Source organism: Xyrauchen texanus, chromosome 10 (genome assembly GCF_025860055.1).
Source record: "Xyrauchen texanus isolate HMW12.3.18 chromosome 10, RBS_HiC_50CHRs, whole genome shotgun sequence".
NCBI lineage: Eukaryota > Metazoa > Chordata > Actinopteri > Cypriniformes > Catostomidae > Xyrauchen > Xyrauchen texanus.
In genome coordinates, this window is record NC_068285.1 from 3,449,260 (window position 1) to 3,469,989 (window position 20,730).

The 20,730-nt window shown below is 38.0% G+C and overlaps 1 protein-coding gene across 1 annotated transcript in view; it reads left to right on the plus strand.

Annotated features, from left to right (window-relative positions):
- The window catches only part of LOC127650289 (NACHT, LRR and PYD domains-containing protein 12-like), a 459,642-nt gene that overhangs the window by 425,909 nt on the left and 13,003 nt on the right, over positions 1-20,730 (plus strand). The window contains exons 16-19 of the mRNA XM_052135611.1: positions 10,899-11,069; positions 11,264-11,434; positions 11,629-11,799; positions 18,560-18,733. Of these exons, the coding sequence (XP_051991571.1) occupies positions 10,899-11,069; positions 11,264-11,434; positions 11,629-11,799; positions 18,560-18,733 (687 nt within the window). The remainder of the gene's footprint in view (positions 1-10,898; positions 11,070-11,263; positions 11,435-11,628; positions 11,800-18,559; positions 18,734-20,730) is intronic.

Consider the following 20,730-nt stretch of genomic DNA (forward strand, 5'->3'; position numbering starts at 1 on the left):
CGTGCTTCCATTTTGATACCGGATATAGGAAATGTTTACATCTGAACTGAAGTTATTACCGATAATATGTGAAAGTTTAGGTACAGCTGCCAGGTGCTTTGAAATGATGCAACAAGAGTCTGTGGATATTTATTGATGTAATAAGGTGATTTGGACTAAACATTTTACTTGATTTGATCATTTGGACATTTGACAATGAAACAACACCGTTTTTGTCGGGAAGTTATGGATCAGTGGAATACTATGATGCTTCATAGGTGAGTTGCCTAAATTTTGTTATTGGTTGTTTATATGTTGGTGGTCTGACAAAGATATAGATTGTACCTGCTGTTGTGATTGTATCTTAAAATGGTTTATATCAATAGAAAATCAAGAAATGTAGCTTTCCAAAGATATGTGGCATGTGTACCAATGTACACACAGCAGTTTTGTGCATCGCATACTTTTATTTTGTACATTTAAGGGCCCGTCCGCGGGCTGTGTCAGTCCATAATGTTAAAGAAATGTAACAGTTTGCTTAAATAACTGCCGTGTATAATATCCTGAAAACACAATAATGATGCAGATGCATGTACCATTACACTGCAGGTGATCTTTCTAAACATCAAACTTAACCTTAAATAATGTCATCAATATCAAACAAGATGAAGATAAACATCTCATAAACACTTTGATACTTACAGACAAACTTCTATAAATGATTGAAAAGATGATTGACAGATTTAAGACAGCTGTCATCAGCAGATATCAGCATCAACTGAGTAAAACCAGATGCAGCCCCTAGTGACACAGAAATAAACTACAGAGAACAGAACAAAAGTCTTTCCAGCTTTAGTGACATTCAGATCAGATCTGCTGTGTAATGTCATGTGCTCAAATATATCTTCATCAAATAAGCAGAAGTGAAATTGCTGAATGTTGAACTAGGACTGTGCATTAAACATGTCCAAACAGTTTCTGTGCGTAACAGAACAACAACACGACATCTTCCATAAAACACACAAGCATATAAGAAACAATATTATATTTTTATTAATAACGCATATTATTATATTATAACCCCCACCCCCTTATTAAGTGTCCCTTATTTTAAAACTTCAAAAGTGTCAAACCTAAATAGAGTAAAACTGAAATAAAGGGGTAAAAAAGGAACAAATAAGTTTATTAAGTCTGTACATTAAAGAAATGTAACAGTTTGCTTGGCATGGACTGCTACTAAAAATAATAAATCTCAATTTCAATGATAAAATGACACTGAAAACACTGGAAAAGAACATGTAGAAGAGTAGAACTGAGAAACTGATGAGAGGAAAAGAGTGTTTGTGAGAGTTTGTAGTTTATAAAACAGTGTTTAATTACTGGAGTGGTGGTGGCGTAGTGGCTAAAGCACAGGGTTAATCAGAAGGTCACAGGTTCTAACCCCACTGCCACCACCATTGTGTCCTTGAGCAAGGCACTTAACTCCAGGGGGATTGTCCCTGTAATAATTGCACTGTAAGTCGCTTTGGATAAAAGCATCTGCCAAATGCATAAATGTAAATGTAAATTGCAGTTGTGTTTTAGTGTCATTCATGGAGAATCTCCTGAATCCAGCTGTGTGTCCGTGAAGAGTGACCAGTCAATGGATCCTCCACTTAGATTCAGTTCAGGAGCCCCTTGTGCTGATGTGAGGTGAGGACTCTCATGTTGACTGACAGTATGAACGTGTACACCACAGTCTGAGGGACCATTAGAAAGAATCTAGTGTAAAAAATATAAATCTAAAAGAAAATATGCAATTATAATAAAAATAATGAGTCCTTCTACAGCTGATTGCTTTACTGTAACAGTTTCATTGGCATCTCTTCACAAGAGCTCATCTTTATACTGTACAGTAATATCATGTGAACATGACAGAGATGATCAGACATGACAAGAGATTGTTCCTCAGGTTTATCACAGGACATACAGTCTGCTGGAGATCACAATGTTACTAAAAAAGGACATGTTGACTATATGTTACAGTATGTTTCCACCTGTGCTACAGTAATCTGTGTCTGATGAAGAATATGTTGTAGGGATATGTGTTGACACTTTTTCACTTTTGTTTGACATTATTTCAGTAACACTTAAAAACTGAAGAAATTGTCTCATGCTACATTGAATACGACACAATAAAGAGGCTGTTTGTGTTTTTAAAGGAATTCTGGTCTCTGTAAAAAAATATAAGATGCTTAAAAAGTCCTAATGATCTTGTAATCAGTTGCAATTGCATGGGGCCCCGGACGTCAAGAGGGCCCCCACACCGGTAGGAAAGCTCATCAAAAGCCGCTTGAAGTGACATGATGTTCTGGGTACACACGTGAACACGCCGTTGTCAGCGCTCTCAGAGCGGTTCACGTTAGAATCTGCTGGGTTCAGGTCAGCAGGACTTTGGGTTTGTAATTTATGAAAAAATATTCTGAACTTCTTTCACTCACACGCTCAGATACACACGAACGGATGAGTTAGGGGCCGTTCACACCAAACGTATTTTTGTGTGTGTCTGCTCTGTTGTTTCATTGTTTTCCAATGAACACGTGCTGGATGAACATCCTTGACTGCTGCACCGCGTCTCTGTGTTTCTTCAGTGTGTCACGCAGTGACCGTGTAATGAGGCAGACGAGAATGAGGATCTAAGTGCATCTTTTAATGAACACAAAAGATGAACACGGTAACTCAGAGTGTAAAGAAAAACCAAGAACAGGGTTTAGAACAAGACATGAATACATTCAACAACTGACAACCGGTGAGCAAACAAACAGGGCTTTAAATACACAAAGGACTAATGACAAATTAAACACAGGTGAGGACAACAGGAGACAGCTGGCAGTGATGAGGGCAGGGAATTATGGGAAGTGTAGTCCATGGGAAACATTAATTGATGGGTTATAATATTAATAAATACCAACTAAATTCCAAAATGTTACTGGTGAAGTAGATTCTTGCACACTCTGTTCACAAATAACAACAACACCTGGAAAACATCATTCATTATAATTAACTAGATTTTTATTTCATTAAACATTTTGAATGTACTTTGCTACAACGGCTTATAGGTGTCAGGAATCAGTCAAGCTCGTACCAATCCAACACTCAAAGATCACTCTCCCCAAAATACTAATCACACACACCTGGTCATCATCTGTTACCTCATCAACCAACTCATAAAAACACTCACCTTGTATCCAGTCTTGGTCAAGCCTCCAACAGGAACAGACCATTTCTCCCTGAGTCCTGATTTCTCCGTCGATCCTGTGAACCTGAGTATTCCGTTCTTTTACCTGATTCATGATAACCAATGCACTGTTGTTCTGCCATCTCCAGATCACCTACCTGATTCCTGAACTCTTGTTCGAGATCTGATCAAGCCGGCCCGATTGCTCCTAGAAAAGAGAAGGAGTTAACGAACTGATACAGTCAATGTTCTACTATCCAAGTCACTGGGATTACCTGTTGTTCTCTGTGCAACGAACGATCTTCACTGAACCAGCATCTGAAAAGTCACCTGATACTTACCTTTCACATTCAATACTTTAAATAAACTATATTTGAATCACTTACCTCCGATCTCCTGGTCTCTACCCTGACAATAGGATGAATTTAAAATTATGATTTAAAAATCAATTTTACGTAATTTAAGCAACTATTTTCAAAATGGGGCCCCGGGTTGGTCGGTTGCTCGGGCCTCAGAAATCGTAATCCCGCCCCTGCTTGTAATGTCCCGTTATGTCGTGTTTTGAAGCTCATTGTGTTCTGAATGATCAAATAAAACACACGTCCTCACTGCAGCTTCAGGATTTCTCAGTTCATTAAAAATGAAAATTGTGTCATAATTCACTCACCCTCATGCAGAAGACACAAAAGCAGATGTTTTAATGAATATGGTGAGTGGTCTTGTTAATACAATGGCAGTGGAGAGTGACTCACTTTAAAACTTAAAATAAAAGTATAAATGTGTAATTTTTCACTGTAAATCTTGACGCCTGTTGTGCATTCATGAGTGCTGTGAGAGATGTTTGTTCACAGCGGCTCGAGGGTTTATGTGAGAACTTATGTTGATGTTAGTGACATTGCAAGTTCTCATGTGACATATAATATATAAGACACATCATTAAATGTGTTTTATTGCACTGGATGTTGAAATTATGTTTTCAGATTACTAATAAAACACATGAACTAAACTCTGTTTAATTGCTGTTTTAGTGTCATTCATGGAGAATCTCCTGAACCCAGCTGTGTGTCCATGAAGAGTGACTGGTCAATGAATCATCCAATTAAATTCAGTTCAGGAGAGTCTTTGATCAACTACAGAAACAAACAGGATGAATCAGAGTCAACTGCTGGGAAAGTGCCATTGGACACCATTTTTGAGGTGTGTGTGTGTGAGAGAGTTTTTTTTGCTTCACCCTCATCTTAATAACACACACACACACACACACACACACACATGTTGTGTTTCCATGTTTTATGGGGACTTTCCATAGACATAATGGTTTTTATACTGTACAAACTTTATATTCTATCCCCTAAACCTAACCCTACCCCTAAACCTAACCCTCACAGAAAACTTTCTGCATTTTTACATTTTCAAAAACATAATTTAGTGTGATTTATAAGCTGTTTTTCCTCATGGGGACCGACAAAATGTCCCCACAAGGTCAAAAATTTCGGTTTTACTATCCTTATGGGGACATTTGGTCCCCACAAAGTGATAAATACACGCCACACACACCAACACACACACGCACACACACTGATAAATTCAAGACAACTAAAGCACAAATAAAATTAGTGGTGATTCTTGTCCACTGATCCTTCAGTTCTTGTCTGTTACTGAATGAAGTTTGTTGTTTGAATGTTCACTGATTTCAGGAACTTGAGCACAAAATCATCTCTCTGATGAAGAAAGAGCTGAAGAGTTTCAAGAGACTACTGATCTCAGATTCCCCAGCATGCTCTGAGAGAGAGGAGGATGATGAAGGTCAGAGCAGAGTCAGAGAGGGGTTTCTGAAGATCACACTGCACGTCCTGAAGAAGATGAAGCTGACAGACCTCAGCTAACACACTTCAAACCAGTAAGAGCTCAGCACTCACGTCACTATTACATCACGTCACCTTCAGAGGAAACACAGTGTCTGGATTCACTCAATATTAGTGAAAGAAAATAAACTTAATGTCTAATGACCATTAAACATCAACATCAATTATAATTCCCATTTCTTTTCCTCTTTACATCAGAACTGATTTCTGTGCATCAACAAAAACTCAAAACAAAACTAAAAGAGAAATTCCAGAGAATTACTGAAGGAATGTCAAATCAAAGCAGCTCAACACTTGTGAATGAGATCTACACAGAGCTGTACATCACAGAGGGAGGGAGTGCAGAGATCAATAATGAACATGAGGTGAGACAGATTGAGACAGCATCCAGGAGAGCAGAGACACAGGAAACACCAATCAAATGCAATGACATCTTTAAAGCCTTACCTGGACAAGACAAAGCCATCAGAACTGTGCTGAGTAAAGGAGTTGCTGGGATTGGGAAAACTGTCTCTGTGCAGAAGTTCATTGTGGACTGGACTGAAGGAAAAGCAAATCAGGATGTTCACTTCATATTTCCACTTCCTTTCAGAGAGCTCAATCTGATGAAGCATAAAAATATCAGTTTGATGGATCTTCTTCATCAGTTTTTCACAGATACAAAAGAACTGAGAGAATTGAAAACATTCCTTGATGACTACAAAGTCATTTTCATTTTTGATGGTCTGGATGAGTGTCGACTTCCTCTAGATTTCCAGAACAATGATATTTTGTGTGATGTGACAGAATCGGCCTCAGTGGATGTGCTGCTGACCAACCTCATCAAGGGGAATCTGCTTCCTTCTGCTCTGCTCTGGATCACCTCTCGACCAGCAGCAGCCAATCAGATTCCTCCTGAGTGTGTTGACCAGCTCACAGATGTACGAGGCTTCAATGACCCTCAGAAGGACGAGTATTTCAGGAAGAGAATAAAAGATGAGCGTCTGGCCAACAGAATCATCACACACATGAAATCATCAAGAAGCCTTTACATCATGTGTCACATACCAGTCTTCTGTTGGATTTCAGCCACTGTTCTCCAGAGACTGTTGAGTGAAGCAGAGAGTGCAGAGATCCCCAAGACTCTCACTCAAATGTTCACACACTTCCTGATCTTTCAGAGCAAACTGAAGAGCCAGAAGTATGATGGGAAATGTGAGGTGGATCTTCAGCAGGCTAGAAAGAGGATTCTGTCTCTGGGAAAACTGGCTTTTCAACAGCTGGAAAAAGGGAACCTGATCTTCTATGAGGAGGACCTGAGAGAGTGTGGCATTGATGTCAGAGAAGCGTCAGTGTACTCGGGAGTCTGTACCCAAATCTTCAGAGAGGAGTTTGGACTGCACCTGGGGAAGGTGTTCAGCTTTGTGCATCTGAGCATTCAGGAGTTTCTCGCTGCTCTGTATGCTTTTCTTTCCTTTTATCAACAGAAATCAGGTCTCTTCAGTAAGTTTAGGTCATCTATGAGTGATTTCCTGAAGAGTGAAGTGGACAAGGCTTTACAGAGTGAGAACGGACACCTGGACCTTTTCATTCGATTCCTTCTGGGTCTCTCACTGAAGTCCAATCAGACAATCTTACAAGACCTACTGACACAGACAGGAAGCAGCTCTAACCGCAAACAGGAAATAGTTAAGTACATTAAGATGAAGATCAGGGAGAATCCCTCTCCAGAGAAATCCATCAATCTGTTCCACTGTCTGAATGAACTCAATGATCATTCTCTAGTGCAGGAAGTACAAACATACGTGAACAGAAGAGATATCAATCGTCTCTCTGGAGTCCGTCTCTCTCCTGCTCAGTGGTCAGCTCTGGTGTTTGTGTTGCTGAACTCAGAAGAGGAGCTGGATCAGTTTAATCTGAGGAAATATGATCCATCACATGAATGTCTTCTGAGACTGCTGCCGGTGATCAAAGCATCCAGAAAAGCTGAGTGAGTAATTTAGTGTTTTAATCTCACTTTATTGAAATTAAATAGCAGAGGTTACATTTTAATGTACTTTGTTAAATTAAAAACAACCCCTTATACTATTTTGATGTTTGTTTGGTTTCATGTGTTACTTTTTATAGTTTTACCTTCATTTTAAACAGACATTGTAGCCAAATAGATTCAAAATGTTTAATGCAAAGTTAATAATCTAGTTTAATATAACAAAAGCATGTTTTCTACAGTTTTCCACTAAATAAATACAAAACGATACTTTATTTACTTCATACTGATACTTTATCATTTTTATTTTTGCTTCCACATACAATAATACAAATCAGCCTAATAAATAAATCATAATTTACCGGCATATATTTTTACTAAAACATTTCTTCAATGAACATGATGTGCAAAAACCCAGTTAAATATGATACAATACTGAATTATTATCGGGGGACTCAGTCAAGTTTATTATTATAATACTGAATTATTATTGGGGGACTCAGTCAAGTTTATTATTATAATATAATACTGAATAATAATTACTATTATTTTAAGGGTTTGATTGCTTTATACTTTATTAATTTATTTGTCATATTGTAGCTTCCTTTATTCCTGCAAAGTTTATTTTACACAGTTTTTCTGTTTCTGTTTTGATAATCCTTTAATGGATTTGACTAAAAACTATATTAAATGATGTTATACTGTAATATATAAAATTACATTAAGATGTGAATAATATAGTGATCAACATTTATTTAGATTGGTAATGAATTATTAGTTTAGACGGCTTTATGTCAAGTGTTTATCTTTGTTGACTGATTTACTGAGGTGACATTATTGTTAAATTAGAAGATTGTACACAGAGGAAAAGAGAATTTGGTGGTAAATATTGTGTTATCATCTGTAGGTAATGTTTTCATCTAAGTGTAATCAATAGATGTTTAACTTCATGCAGCGCTGTGTGATCAGATCCAATCAGAGTTTGACTTGAAGCAGTGCATGTCGGTTAGAAATGTTGTGTGACTTAAGATGGCGCCAGTGCCGCCACCGTGATGTATGCCATTAAAGAACCGCGAGAGCAATTCAAGAACAGCCGGCTGGCACTGCCAATGCAGCTTCTCCAGAGTGGTTGCAAGAGCTCTGATGATGTCACAACTTATTCATGATTGGCCAGAATCACAGAGGACAATGGTGACGTGTGTTTCATGGGATGCGACACATACTACTTTTACTACTTCAGCTATGTCAGTCTGAGAAAGAATTAAGAGTAGTATGATGGTATGCCATTACCAAGGTGTTTATTATGACAACTCCAGTTCCAATAAACTCTTGTTAATTCATGTTTTTATAACAGCACATTATTTATCTCATTTTATAACATGTTTATCATAGTAATATCATGTTTATTCATAAAAACAATTCAAAATTACTACAAATATGGACTCGTTTATTGGTATCAAAATAATTAGACTTTTATTGGACTTTCTCTTGTACACACAGCAGACGCTGTATTTAGAAGAACTCAATCTTTTCAAATCAGTAATGTTTTCGGTTTTTATATGTAAATTTCAAATCTGAGTTCTGATTTCCACTTCATCTGTAATAAACAAAGCAATCATTGTGGGATCTTCTGTGACTAATGTGGGTTCAGCACATGTTGTGAAACAGAATGTGTCCGGCTTGATGGCTCCGTTTTCAACTGCTCCGGCTACTACAACTGGTAAATCTCGCAGATCGTAAATATCGCCATTTTTACGGCTGTCCCAGTCGCAAAATCATTCCAGTGCACTGAAACATTCTCTTCCTAAAAATTATCTAAATGCACCATAAAAACCAGAGAGTATCATTGATCACTGTGTTCACTTATCAGAAATGTTGTCATGTCTTCTGAAATCTCTCTTGTCATTATAGGATGAGCGCAAGTATAAATACATGATGTCAAAGCCTTATTTTCTCTTTAAAAGATCGATAGAGTAAATTGACTTCTCAGCTTAATGCCAAGTGTTTTACATGGTGGCCTGAAAAACAGGGCCACATTGTGAAAGAGAAGCACCTACATTTGCTGCCATTTAAAACAGCTAAACAATTGACTTTTTTTGTAGCAAGTTGTTACGTATGATGATGTCACAGTGACATCATTTTTTGGTTTACATTGTTAAAACATGATCTAATTAGTGTCTAGATTAGGCTTAAAGAGGCCCTATTATACTTATTGGGACATTACCTTTCCATTAGTGTGTAATATAGTGGTTTGTGCATGTAAAAGGTCTGCAAAGTTACAAAGCACAAATTCCACCCCAAAGGGAGTTACTCTCTCCCACAGAAAACACTGCTCCTGAAAGACATGGTTTGCAGTCCAGCCATTACTTCTGTGAAATAGCTACGTCACTATGTGTCACATTTCCTAATTCCGCCTCAGGAGTGCGCTGCTCAGGCCTACCATCCATTTAAAAATGGTATCCCCTTGCATACTTCACTCTGTCACATGGACTTGGATGTATGTCACTGCTTACGCTGTAGCGAAGTGTCCAATACCTTTTGTAAGACATGCAATGTGTTTAACTGGAACAACCTAAACCCTTGATTACTTGGAGCGTGTTGCAGGCTGATGTCACTTTGTGGAATTATTTCGTGATTTTTGCACCTGAGAAAAATATTTGGCTTATGTATAAATCATATATGTTTAATTTTATTTCATTAGAATTAATTGTTTGACAGGATTAATCAGGATTTGCACAAATTTAAATGTTAACATAACAATGAACAGGCTATAACTGTGTGATAAACAGTTTAAGTATTATGCTGTTAATATATAACTTTACTAAACTGCTTAATTGACCTAACTTCACTTCCATCATACATTAGAGTTGATTTGGGGAAGTTCAAATATGTTTTCGAGACATAAAAATTCTTAGATATCAGGATATTTTGAAGGAATTTGGACTCAAGTGCTAGGATGCTAAACAAAGAGCTTTTATGAAAAAAAATACAAACCAACAACTCTCACTGTAAAATTAATAGAACCAATTTGAAACTAAGAAAATAAACAAAACACCAACTGGAGAAACAGACTAGGAATGACTGACTAACCAAACTCACAAAATGATCTAACAGACACAAGAAGGTAGAAGGCACAGTATGTAGAGGGAGAGCACATGAGGAACAAGTGATGATAATCAACACAACAAGGATCAGATGAGGAGGTGTGGCAAGGTGGAATGAGGAGGCAGAGTAAGTAGAGCACATGGCTGACACAAACACAAACAAAGACATGTGCTAAAAAAAATGCACACATGGACCAAAACAGACAGAACTCCAGAACAAAACAAGTTGGGCAGTCCAGACTGGGTCTTGACAGTAGAAGATCTTCAAAAAATTAGCAAACGACTATGAGCAATCAAACACAGTGGCCATATATTTTTTCTTTGTACCCAACAGCTGTGCTGAGAAGCCTTCACTAAAACATATAGATTAACACACTGTTATCTTGTCATTTCTCTCAGTCTGATGCGCTGCAATCTGACAGAGCAAAGTTGTTCAGCACTGGCCTCAGTTCTCAGCTCAAACTCCTCAAGTCTGAGAGAGCTGGATCTGAGTAGCAATGACCTGCAGGATTCAGGAGTGAAGCTGCTCTCTGATGCACTGAAGAGTCCTCACTGTACACTGGAAATACTGAGGTTTGTTTTTGCAGATTTATTAGTATTTTGGAATGTACGATATGAATATATTGTGGTTCATAGCTGTGACAATGAAACAATAAATGGCTCAGTGACTGTCACAACCCTTCATATCAAACTGTAGAGCATTCACTCTGTTATTACCATTTGTTTTATACAACTGCTTTTTATCATTGTTTCTTTATTTGTTTTAGATTTGCAGCTTGTAGATTCACTGATCAGTGCTGTGAAAGTTTGTCTTCAGTTCTACAATCATCAAAATCACTGAGAGAGCTGGACCTGAGTAACAATGACCTGCAGGATTCAGGAGTGAATCTGCTCTCTGATGCACTGAAGAGTCCTCACTGTACACTGGAAATACTGAGGTTTGTTTTTGCAGATTTATTAGTATTTTGGAATGTACGATATGAATATATTGTGGTTCATAGCTGTGACAATGAAACAATAAATGGCTCAGTGACTGTCACAACCCTTCATATCAAACTGTAGAGCATTCACTCTGTTATTACCATTTGTTTTATACAACTGCTTTTTATCATTGTTTCTTTATTTGTTTTAGATTTGCAGCTTGTAGATTCACTGATCAGTGCTGTGAAAGTTTGTCTTCAGTTCTACAATCATCAAAATCACTGAGAGAGCTGGACCTGAGTATCAATGACCTGCAGGATTCAGGAGTGAAGCTGCTCTCTAATGCACTGAAGAGTCCTCACTGTACACTGGAAATACTGAGGTTTGTGTTTGCAGATTCATTAGTACATTGGAATATACAATATGAATATATTGTGGTTCATAGCTGTGACAATGAAACAATAAATGGCTCAGTGACTGTCACAACCCTTCATATCAAACTGTAGAGCATTCACTCTGTTATTACCATTTGTTATATAAAACTGCTCTTTATCATTGTTTCTTTATTTGTTTTAGATTTGCAGCTTGTAAATTCACTGATCAGTGCTGTGAAAGTTTGTCTTCAGTTCTACAATCATCAAAATCCCTTAGAGAGCTGGACCTGAGTAACAATAACCTGCAGGATTCAGGAGTGAAGCTGCTCTCTGATGCACTGAAGAGTCCTCACTGTACACTGGAAATACTGAGGTTTGTGTTTGCAGATTTATTAGTACATTGGAATATACGATATGAATATATTGTGGTGCATAGCTGTGGTTACTGTGTACCATTGGTTGACCGATATGGGGTTTTTAATGGCCGTTATCGATATCCAGAGAGCAGGGTGTCCAATAGACCGATACAAGGCCGACATATCACACGATGGCATGTAACAACAAAACAAACCATGACTAGTCGTGTACATGTCTCATATGCTTCACGTGCAGGCAGGTGATTTTCGTCGCCAAATGGGGAAATTTATCGGCCAACGCCGATAATTAAATATGTCAGAATATCATCGGATTTATCGGCCTTGGCGATGTAACGATCGCCAACTACTGTGTACTTGTGGATGGCTCCCTCTGCTGAGTCTGTTTCCTCTCAAGTGAATCAAGTTATTCTGATTGTGACATCACAGTTCAAAATGATCACAACATTAATTTATGTCCAGCTCTTTAGAAAACTCGGTAACACTTTAGAATAAGGTTCCTTCGTTAACGAATAACTACACAGGAATAAATGTGTAACACAATATTAACAATCTAGTAACTACTATTAACTAACAAGAAGCTCTGATTAATGAATTAGTAAGTAATAGCACACAGATGAAAGTGGTAGCTCACTATTAACTAATAAATAACTACTATTTTTTTAAAGAGTCCCAGAGAACTACTGAAAAAGTTTCATAATTCATGCAAAACTAATCAATAACTAATGCAGGACAAATGACTAGCACCACATTAACATTTGAACTGCTACTGTAAAGGAATACACAACGTTGTTTAGATTATCAATATGGCATAGCATAGCATAGCAGACTTATGATTTGGGAAAGCTGTCAATAATTAGCTTATGCTGTCTCCTAGAACTATTTATCAACTGAATAATTTTAAAGAAATGGATTTTTAAATGCAGTTGTTGGGACCTTACTTGTCCTGTGGCCAATTTTCTGGCATTCCTCTGGACTGGCATTGAATCACTAGAGTCATGGTGACTACTGGAACATATTGAGTCATCAGCCATCCAAATACCATATACAGTTATTTCATTATTTAACCTACCTCTCAAAAAATATGTTTTTATGTATGTCTCCTAGCTCATATATACATATATGTGTATGTGTGTGAATATCTTGTGAATGAATAGAAGAATCTACACTTTAGGATTAGCTTTTCATTAGTAACTACTGTAATAATCATGGTAACTAACTAGTAATGACTAAAGTGTTACTGCATACTTCTATGGGAATTACCATCTAAAACTTCACCAAAAACCTCAAAAGCTTAAAATGACTTCAGTGTTTGCTTGCACATGATATTTATTCATCATGACTGGAAAAATTGCTGATTTTAACAAGACGCATGGAACAAGCAACAGCTAAAGTGGCAGTGTGTATAGGCACTGGGCCATATTTATGATGGCTGACTTTAAACAGTAGTCATGCAACATGAAACAGTTAAAGTGACTGTGTGTAGCCACTGGGCTAGAACATGCATGGAATGGTATTTATCATACAAAGAAACACACATACACATGCATAAACAGATTATTTTTGTCTCTCACAAAAGTCTATAAGCAAGCCAACGTTCTTTTTGTTTTCAATGGTGCTTTGCACTGGCTCCTGTCTGCATAATTCTCTGCACCGCTCTGCAAAATCAGACCGTTTCTGTCCTCTTTGGAAGGTGCCTCGCAAATGTTTGTAGGCCTCTATGTCACAAGCTTCGAGCTCCGCAGTTGCAGCAGTATCAGCAATGGTCTTTCTATCCACGCCACATTTGAAGTATGCCTGGGTTTTTGTTGTCCCACCTTTCAAATAGTCCAAGACCTTGTTGTACCTCTTGATGGCTTGCTCTGGAAGAAAGACTGACAAAGAACAGAGAATAAACCATTAGTGATTAATACTAATGGAATGTATATTTTATAAATGAATGAAATTCGGAAGTCTGCTACAGGGAATTACAGCCTAAAGATCTCTGCTGTGTTTGGTGGTTGTAGGTTGAAGGCTCTAGGAGGAGTTTCTCTTGGAAAATTAAAGTCTCAGAAGAAGAACCATAATAATAATAATAAGAATTTTAAAGTGTCCCTATTATGGTATTTTAAAGATTGCTAAATTGGTTTTGGAGGTTAGGTTTACATGCATCCAAGTTCAAAAAACACTGTAATTTTCATTGCAGTATTATCTCTCTTCTCATAAATGATTCGGTCTCTCTAAACCCCTCTTTTCTAAGAGCCTACTCTGCTCTAATGGGTCAGATGGCTCAGTCTGCTGTGATCGACAGCGCATATCACAAATTACATTCCCTTCCATTACACAGTAACGATGGCATCAGTTTAACCGTTTCAATTCAATTCCTTTGTATTAATTTGTCAAAATTGCAATCAACACTAACTTCAGAATTTTTCCAAACAAGTCTTACTGTAAATATGTGCCAAAAAATTACATTCTGTCATTATTTACTCACCCTCATGTTGTTCCAAACCTGTAATACTTTGTGTTCATCTTCAGACAACAAATTAAGATATTTTTAATGAAGTCTGACAGCTTTCTGATCCCTCCATTGACAGCTACACAACTACCACTTTCAAGGCCCAGAAAGGTAGTAAAGACTAGGGCTGCCCCATAATATTCAACTAATCGTTAGTCGACTAAAAGAGGATTAGTCGACTAAAAATGTTATTAGTTGGTTAGTTACCGGAAAAAAAATGACTTGTGGTGAAGTCACGCAGTCCGTGAGGGACAGATTGTTCACGGCGGGTGCTTGTGGTATTTACAATATGTCAGGCAGGAAATCCAAATCAGTGGTTTAACCTCAATTTATGAAGCCACACGAGTGCTTAGTGTGTGTTGTATTTACAACATAGTTTACCACTTTATTTACAAAATATGAATCTTGAACACGTTAACGTCTCCGTTTCCTTCATTTGTTGGACAAATCTGTGGAATTTTGCTGCTTCTTAAATGATCCCTCAAACAGGAATGAAACCATAGACTCCGTCAGACCAATTGCAACAGTCTCTCCATCCACATCATTGTCTATAATATAAAAGAGATAATGAAATGTACAATTGAATTACCCATCAATTAGAGCCATGCACTAAACCAGTGTTTGAGGCTGAAACACTGCACCACTGCCTGTGAGGTAAAGTACACACACAAAAATATTAACCTGTGGGGAACACTTTACAGAGCTAACAAATAAATTCTGCAATAAAATAAAGATTAAAATAATAAAACATTAAACATACATGAACACAGAAGTAACAAACAGCTGAATTTAATAATTGCAGTGGCATAATTCTAAACAGAAGTCCAAATGGCCATCAGTGATTTAACAGGACACAGCTTTGGCACCACAGTTATTTTTGTTAGTGGATAATGTGAATAAAAACCTAACTATAATTAAAAAAATAAGTATTTGCATTTATTTTGGAAGATGAAGAGGACATTTAAAATCGAAAAGTATTTTTTATATTAATTTTTATTCTTTTTTATATCATCAAATGTGTTTGTAACAATGCAATAAATATTCGTAGCGCTTTATGTCCATTTTACTTTAATTAGTAATCACTTGATTTTGCATTTGATGGCCGTGTATAATCTGAGTCGGAGCGTTGCGTTGGGAAAGTCTCGTGCGGCCTAACAAAATGACGCAATCCCAACGGCAGGACATTTTTGGACTCAAAATGTAAAAACTGAGATAACCATTAAATACAATGGCTAGCCCTGCAAATATATAGTGTTTGCCACAGATTATTATTATTTTTTTTAAATACGGTATGAAAGTTTATAGTCTATGGATAAAGGCCGTTGTCACAACTAATGCACAGTGAGGAACAAACGACTTAATAAAAATGTGTTTGAAGAAATTGTGTTTCATCGTGGCTGGATTTCTGCAGGTGTCAAATGAAAAGTGATGCAATGAGAGTATTGCATTTATACATTGTTCCTCTATAGACCTTATTCACATCTTTGATTTTTATGGGAATTACAGTCAGGCTGTGAGAGATAGACGTTCAGTCTCTTCAATGGGTTATACAGTCATTTAAAGTGTTTTAGCTACTTTTTTTAAAGTTTGTATGATTGTTTCCCTTTTCTGCACATTATGGATAAAAGATAGTTATAAACAAATTCTTTCAAAGACAGAAAACTAAGCTTTCACTAAATTTACACTTTACAAGATGTGACACGATGTGAACACAGAGATATGTGATGCTCACTGGTTTTTATGGTGCATTCTGGGATTTTTGAGTGACCGTTTTAGTGCACTGGAACAATTTTGTGATTGGGACAATCCTAAAAATGGACGACTCCCTGACCAGTGTGCTGACTAATGATCTAAAGCTGATTGAGATGCACCATATGAGTTCAGTCTCAGTGTACTTCACAGGTACCAGCAGCCTGATATATATATATATATGTTATGTACACACAAAATTGCCTTTTAATATTTATTTTTTTATATAATCTTGCCGTAAATATGTGCACACCGTCTGGACACTCTTGACTGTGCACTCGCACTCTTATACTGGTGTGTGTGAATTGGTGACTCCAACTGTTCAAGTAATGAACTCATCAGACTGAATATTGCAGATGATACGCAGCTCTACATATCGTTCCTACCTGATGATCCAACTGTCTCAAATCATATCTGTTACATCCTCGGGCGTATCTCTTTATGTTGTCTCCCTGTGTGTGTGTGTTTTAGTTTTTTTTTTTTTCGTTTTGTTTTCCATCTGCCTTTCATGACAGGTTAAAATGCCACCAGGTGTCTGTGAGAGGTGTTCCTTTCTCCTGCCCCAGATTGTGTACATTCTTAATACTTTGCTCACAACACTAAACAGAGTACACTTTATGAGCATTGCATAGACTCTCATTTTTTGTTTTGTATTGTTACATTTTTCATTTACTTCCTTGTTTATCATTTTATGGAAGCCATATGGAGGTGGGTAATATTTATTTTCTATTTAATATTTTTTCTCCTGTTTCTACCTAACAAGGGAGTCCGGGTTGAAATGTGTTGCTTATTTGTGTTAATTGCCAAGGCAGGAGAATTATAAAATCTGTCCTTGTTGCACCTTTCCATCCCTAGGCTGGGGAGGGTGTAACATATCTCTGCCTGCCTTTTGGAGATCTCTGCCTGAATGAAGGAACACCACCTTCATCTCAACCTGGCCAAGACCAAACTCGTTGATGGAACTTGTGATCCTAGCAAGCCCATCTGTTACTGTTCATCTGTGCTCCAGTATTGTGAGACCTATCAGGAGAGCTGAAACCTGAGAGTAGTAATTGATGAACAGCTACATTTTAGTACTCACATCTCATCAACTGCCTGGTCTTGCAGGTTTGTGCTTTATTACATCAGAAAAATCAGACCTTTCCTGTCTGAATATGCTGCGCAGTCCCTGGTCCAAGCTCTGGTTATTTCAAGATTGGACTTCTGCAGTGTTCTGTTGGATGGCCTTCCAGCTAGTGCTATCAAGCCACTGCAGATGGTCCTGAATGCGGCGGCACGTCTGTTTTTCAACCCACCGAAGAGGGCTCACATCATACCCCACTTAGTCTTACTCCACTGGCTATGCTTAAAATTCAAAGCTTTGAATTTGGCCCTCAGGACAACCAGTGGAACAGCGCCCTCTTACACCTGGTGGTCCCATCACAACGAGGCACTTCACATTCATTCGCTTTCTCTGTCCCCCAGTGGAGGAATGAGCTTTCAACCACCTGGCGTTCTGCTGAAACCATTTCAACATTCAAGAAAAAGCTGAAAACATATCTATTCTGTGAGCACTTAACCTGTCCTAAATAATGGCACTTACTATTTAAGAAATCTTTAAAAAAATCCTTATCTGTCTCTTTCTTCTGTGCTAGTTTCTGTACTATTATAGCAACACTTAGAACTTGGCAGTGTGATCCTGCAGGTACAGTTTACTTTTATATGACAAAGTGTTTATGTTCCTCATTTGTAAGTCACTTTGGATAAAAGGATCTGCTTAACGACTAAATGTAAATGTAGTTTATCTGACTTTTTATGTGTGTGTGTGTTTTTAGATTATCTGACTGTTGAATGAACATTAATTTATATAGCGCTTTTCTGACACTATAATCAAAGCGCTTTACACAGTGAACAGGGGACTCTCCTCAACAACCACTAGTGTGCAGCATCCACATGGATGATGCGACGGCAGATATAGTGCACCAGTATGCTCACCCCACACCAGCTATTGGTGGAGAGGAGAGAGTTATAGAGCCAGTTATTGGCTGGGGATTATTAGGAGCCCATGATTGAGAAGGGCCAATGGGGGGAATTTAGCCAGGACACTAGGGTTATACCCCTACTCTTTACGAGAAGTACTCTAGGATGATTTTAATAACCAAAGAGAGTGAGGATCTGTTTTTAACATCTCATCCAAAGGACAGTGTCTTTTTCCAGTATAATGTCCCCTTCACTATACTGGGGCATTAAGACCCACAGAGACTACAGGGTGAGCACCCCCTGCTGGCCTCCCTAATATCTCTTCCAGTCGCAAACTTAGTCTTCCCCAGGAGGTCTCTCATCCAGGTACTGACCAGGCTCAACCTTGCTTAGCTTCAGTGGCAACCAGCCTTGGGCTACAGGTTAATATGGCTGCTGGTAAATGCTGATGTTTGTTTGTAGGTTATCTGACTGTTGATGTGCGTTTGTAGATTATTTGACTGGTTATATGCACGTTTTTAGATTATCTGACTGTTATGTATGTGTGTTTGTAGATTATCTGGCTGTATGGTGACAGAAGAAGGCTGTTGTTCTGTGGCATTAGCTCTGAGATCAAATCTCTCACGCCTGAAAGAGCTGGTTCTGAGCTACAATCACCCAGGAGAATCAGGAGTCAAGCTGCTCAATGAAAGACTCAACGATCCAAACTGCACACTGGACAAACTTAAGTATGTTGAGCTGTAAAACCCTGTTTATACCCATATTAACCCCTTAAACCCAGGCCCTAATTGGTCTTGAATTTATTGAATGGTCAGTAAATTCACTGAAACAGCACCTGTATTTATTCCTTTTAAAAAATTAAAATCCTTAACAAATACGCACAGAAGACATATATTTTTAATGTTTCATTAGAATGAGGTCTTTTTTGTAATCATTATATTTTATATAGACTATTATTTTTACTCATTTTAGGAAAACAATTCAAAAGAACAATGTTTATGCATCTGTCACTTAACCCTTTCACACTACTGTTGCATATTTGTGATGGTTTATGACTGGCACCCTTAGAGTAGCGTCACACATTTGTGTTTCTGCAGCAGTCAGTGATGTCAGATTCAAATCGGTTTTCATACCAACACTAAACTGCTCTGCCCAAGTGCCTGTAATTCATATTCACACAAACTGATACTCATAGAGTCTTTTCAAGCACATGGTATGATTATTTTATGCCATAGACATCCAAATGGTCACAAAATTACTACTATAAAAGTTTACAGCTCGTATACAAACAGTCAGCACAAAATTGGGATCAATGTTCCTCGCAGCCATGTGTTTACATTAGGTGATCATTCTGTTGTCAATCACAAGTAACTCAAACAGCAACTCAATAGTCTTTTCAAGCACACAGTACGCTCATTGAAACAGACAACCAAATTGTAACACATAAGTAATTCATCATTGTCGAAACGAATTGTCGCATAACATCACCATAAATGAAAACAGCTCACCTATATGCAGTTAACACATCAGGGAAATGCAATCATTCCAGTCCAGCCATCTTTGTTTACATTAGGTGACAATGTGTTTGACACACACACACACACGCACGCACACGCACACGCACGCACACGCACGCACACACACGCACACACACACGCACGCACACACATATGTTGGTAGTCCTATCATAATGAGGACTCTCCATAGACATAATGATGTTTATACTGTACAAACTATCCCTGATAGCACACGTACATCAACCAGACGTCTATTTGATGTGCGTTTACATCTTAACATCTATTTTACATTGTTTGCTCATATGCAATATGTCTATAAAATGACAAATATTGTCTTGAATGTCAGTAAGACATTCAGCAGATGTATTTGAGACATTTATGATCTAGAATGTTGTAAATCTCATATTTAAGATGTTTAGTAGATGTTGCTTTCCAGATGAAAAGATCTAAAACAGACATCAGAGACGTACATATATTAAACCTGTAAACACACACAGTCACAAACATTGTTACTCCTATCATTATGTGGACTCTCCATAGAATGATTTTTATAATATATATTCTATCCCCTAAACCTAACCCTCACAGAAATGTTGAAATGGTTTTGCAGTAGGGTGGCACGGTGGTGCAGCGGTTAGCACTGTCGCCTCACAGCAAGAAGGTCGTGGGTTCAAACCCTGGTTGCCCCGGCCTTTCTGTGTGGAGTTTGCATGTTCTCCCCGTGTCTGCGTGGGTTCTCTCTGGGTACTCCGGCTTCCTCCCACCATCCAAAAAGACATGCAGGCTAGGTTAATTGGTGTCTCCAAAAAAAATTGCCGTGGATGTGGATGTGGATGTGGAGGTGAGTGTGAGTGTATGTCTGTCTATGTGTGGCCCTGCGATGGACTGGCGACCTGTCCAGGGTGTCCCCTGCCTTTCGCCCAATGTTAGCTGGGATAGGCTCCAGCCCCCCGTGACCCTGTACACAGGATAAGCGGTTGACGATGGATGGTTTTGCAGTATTTAGTTGGGTAAGACTTTCCCTTTTTATTGTATGGGGAACACAGTGGACAGTGACAGTGATTCAGGGAAAAGGTCTTTTAGTCTCTTAATTCAGTTTTCTTGCCTTGACAGTAAAAATCAATTCTATATCAAAACTGCTATTCAAATAAAAGTGAAATGTTCAAATCTTACCGATCATAACAGAAGCAGCATCACTGGTAAATGAT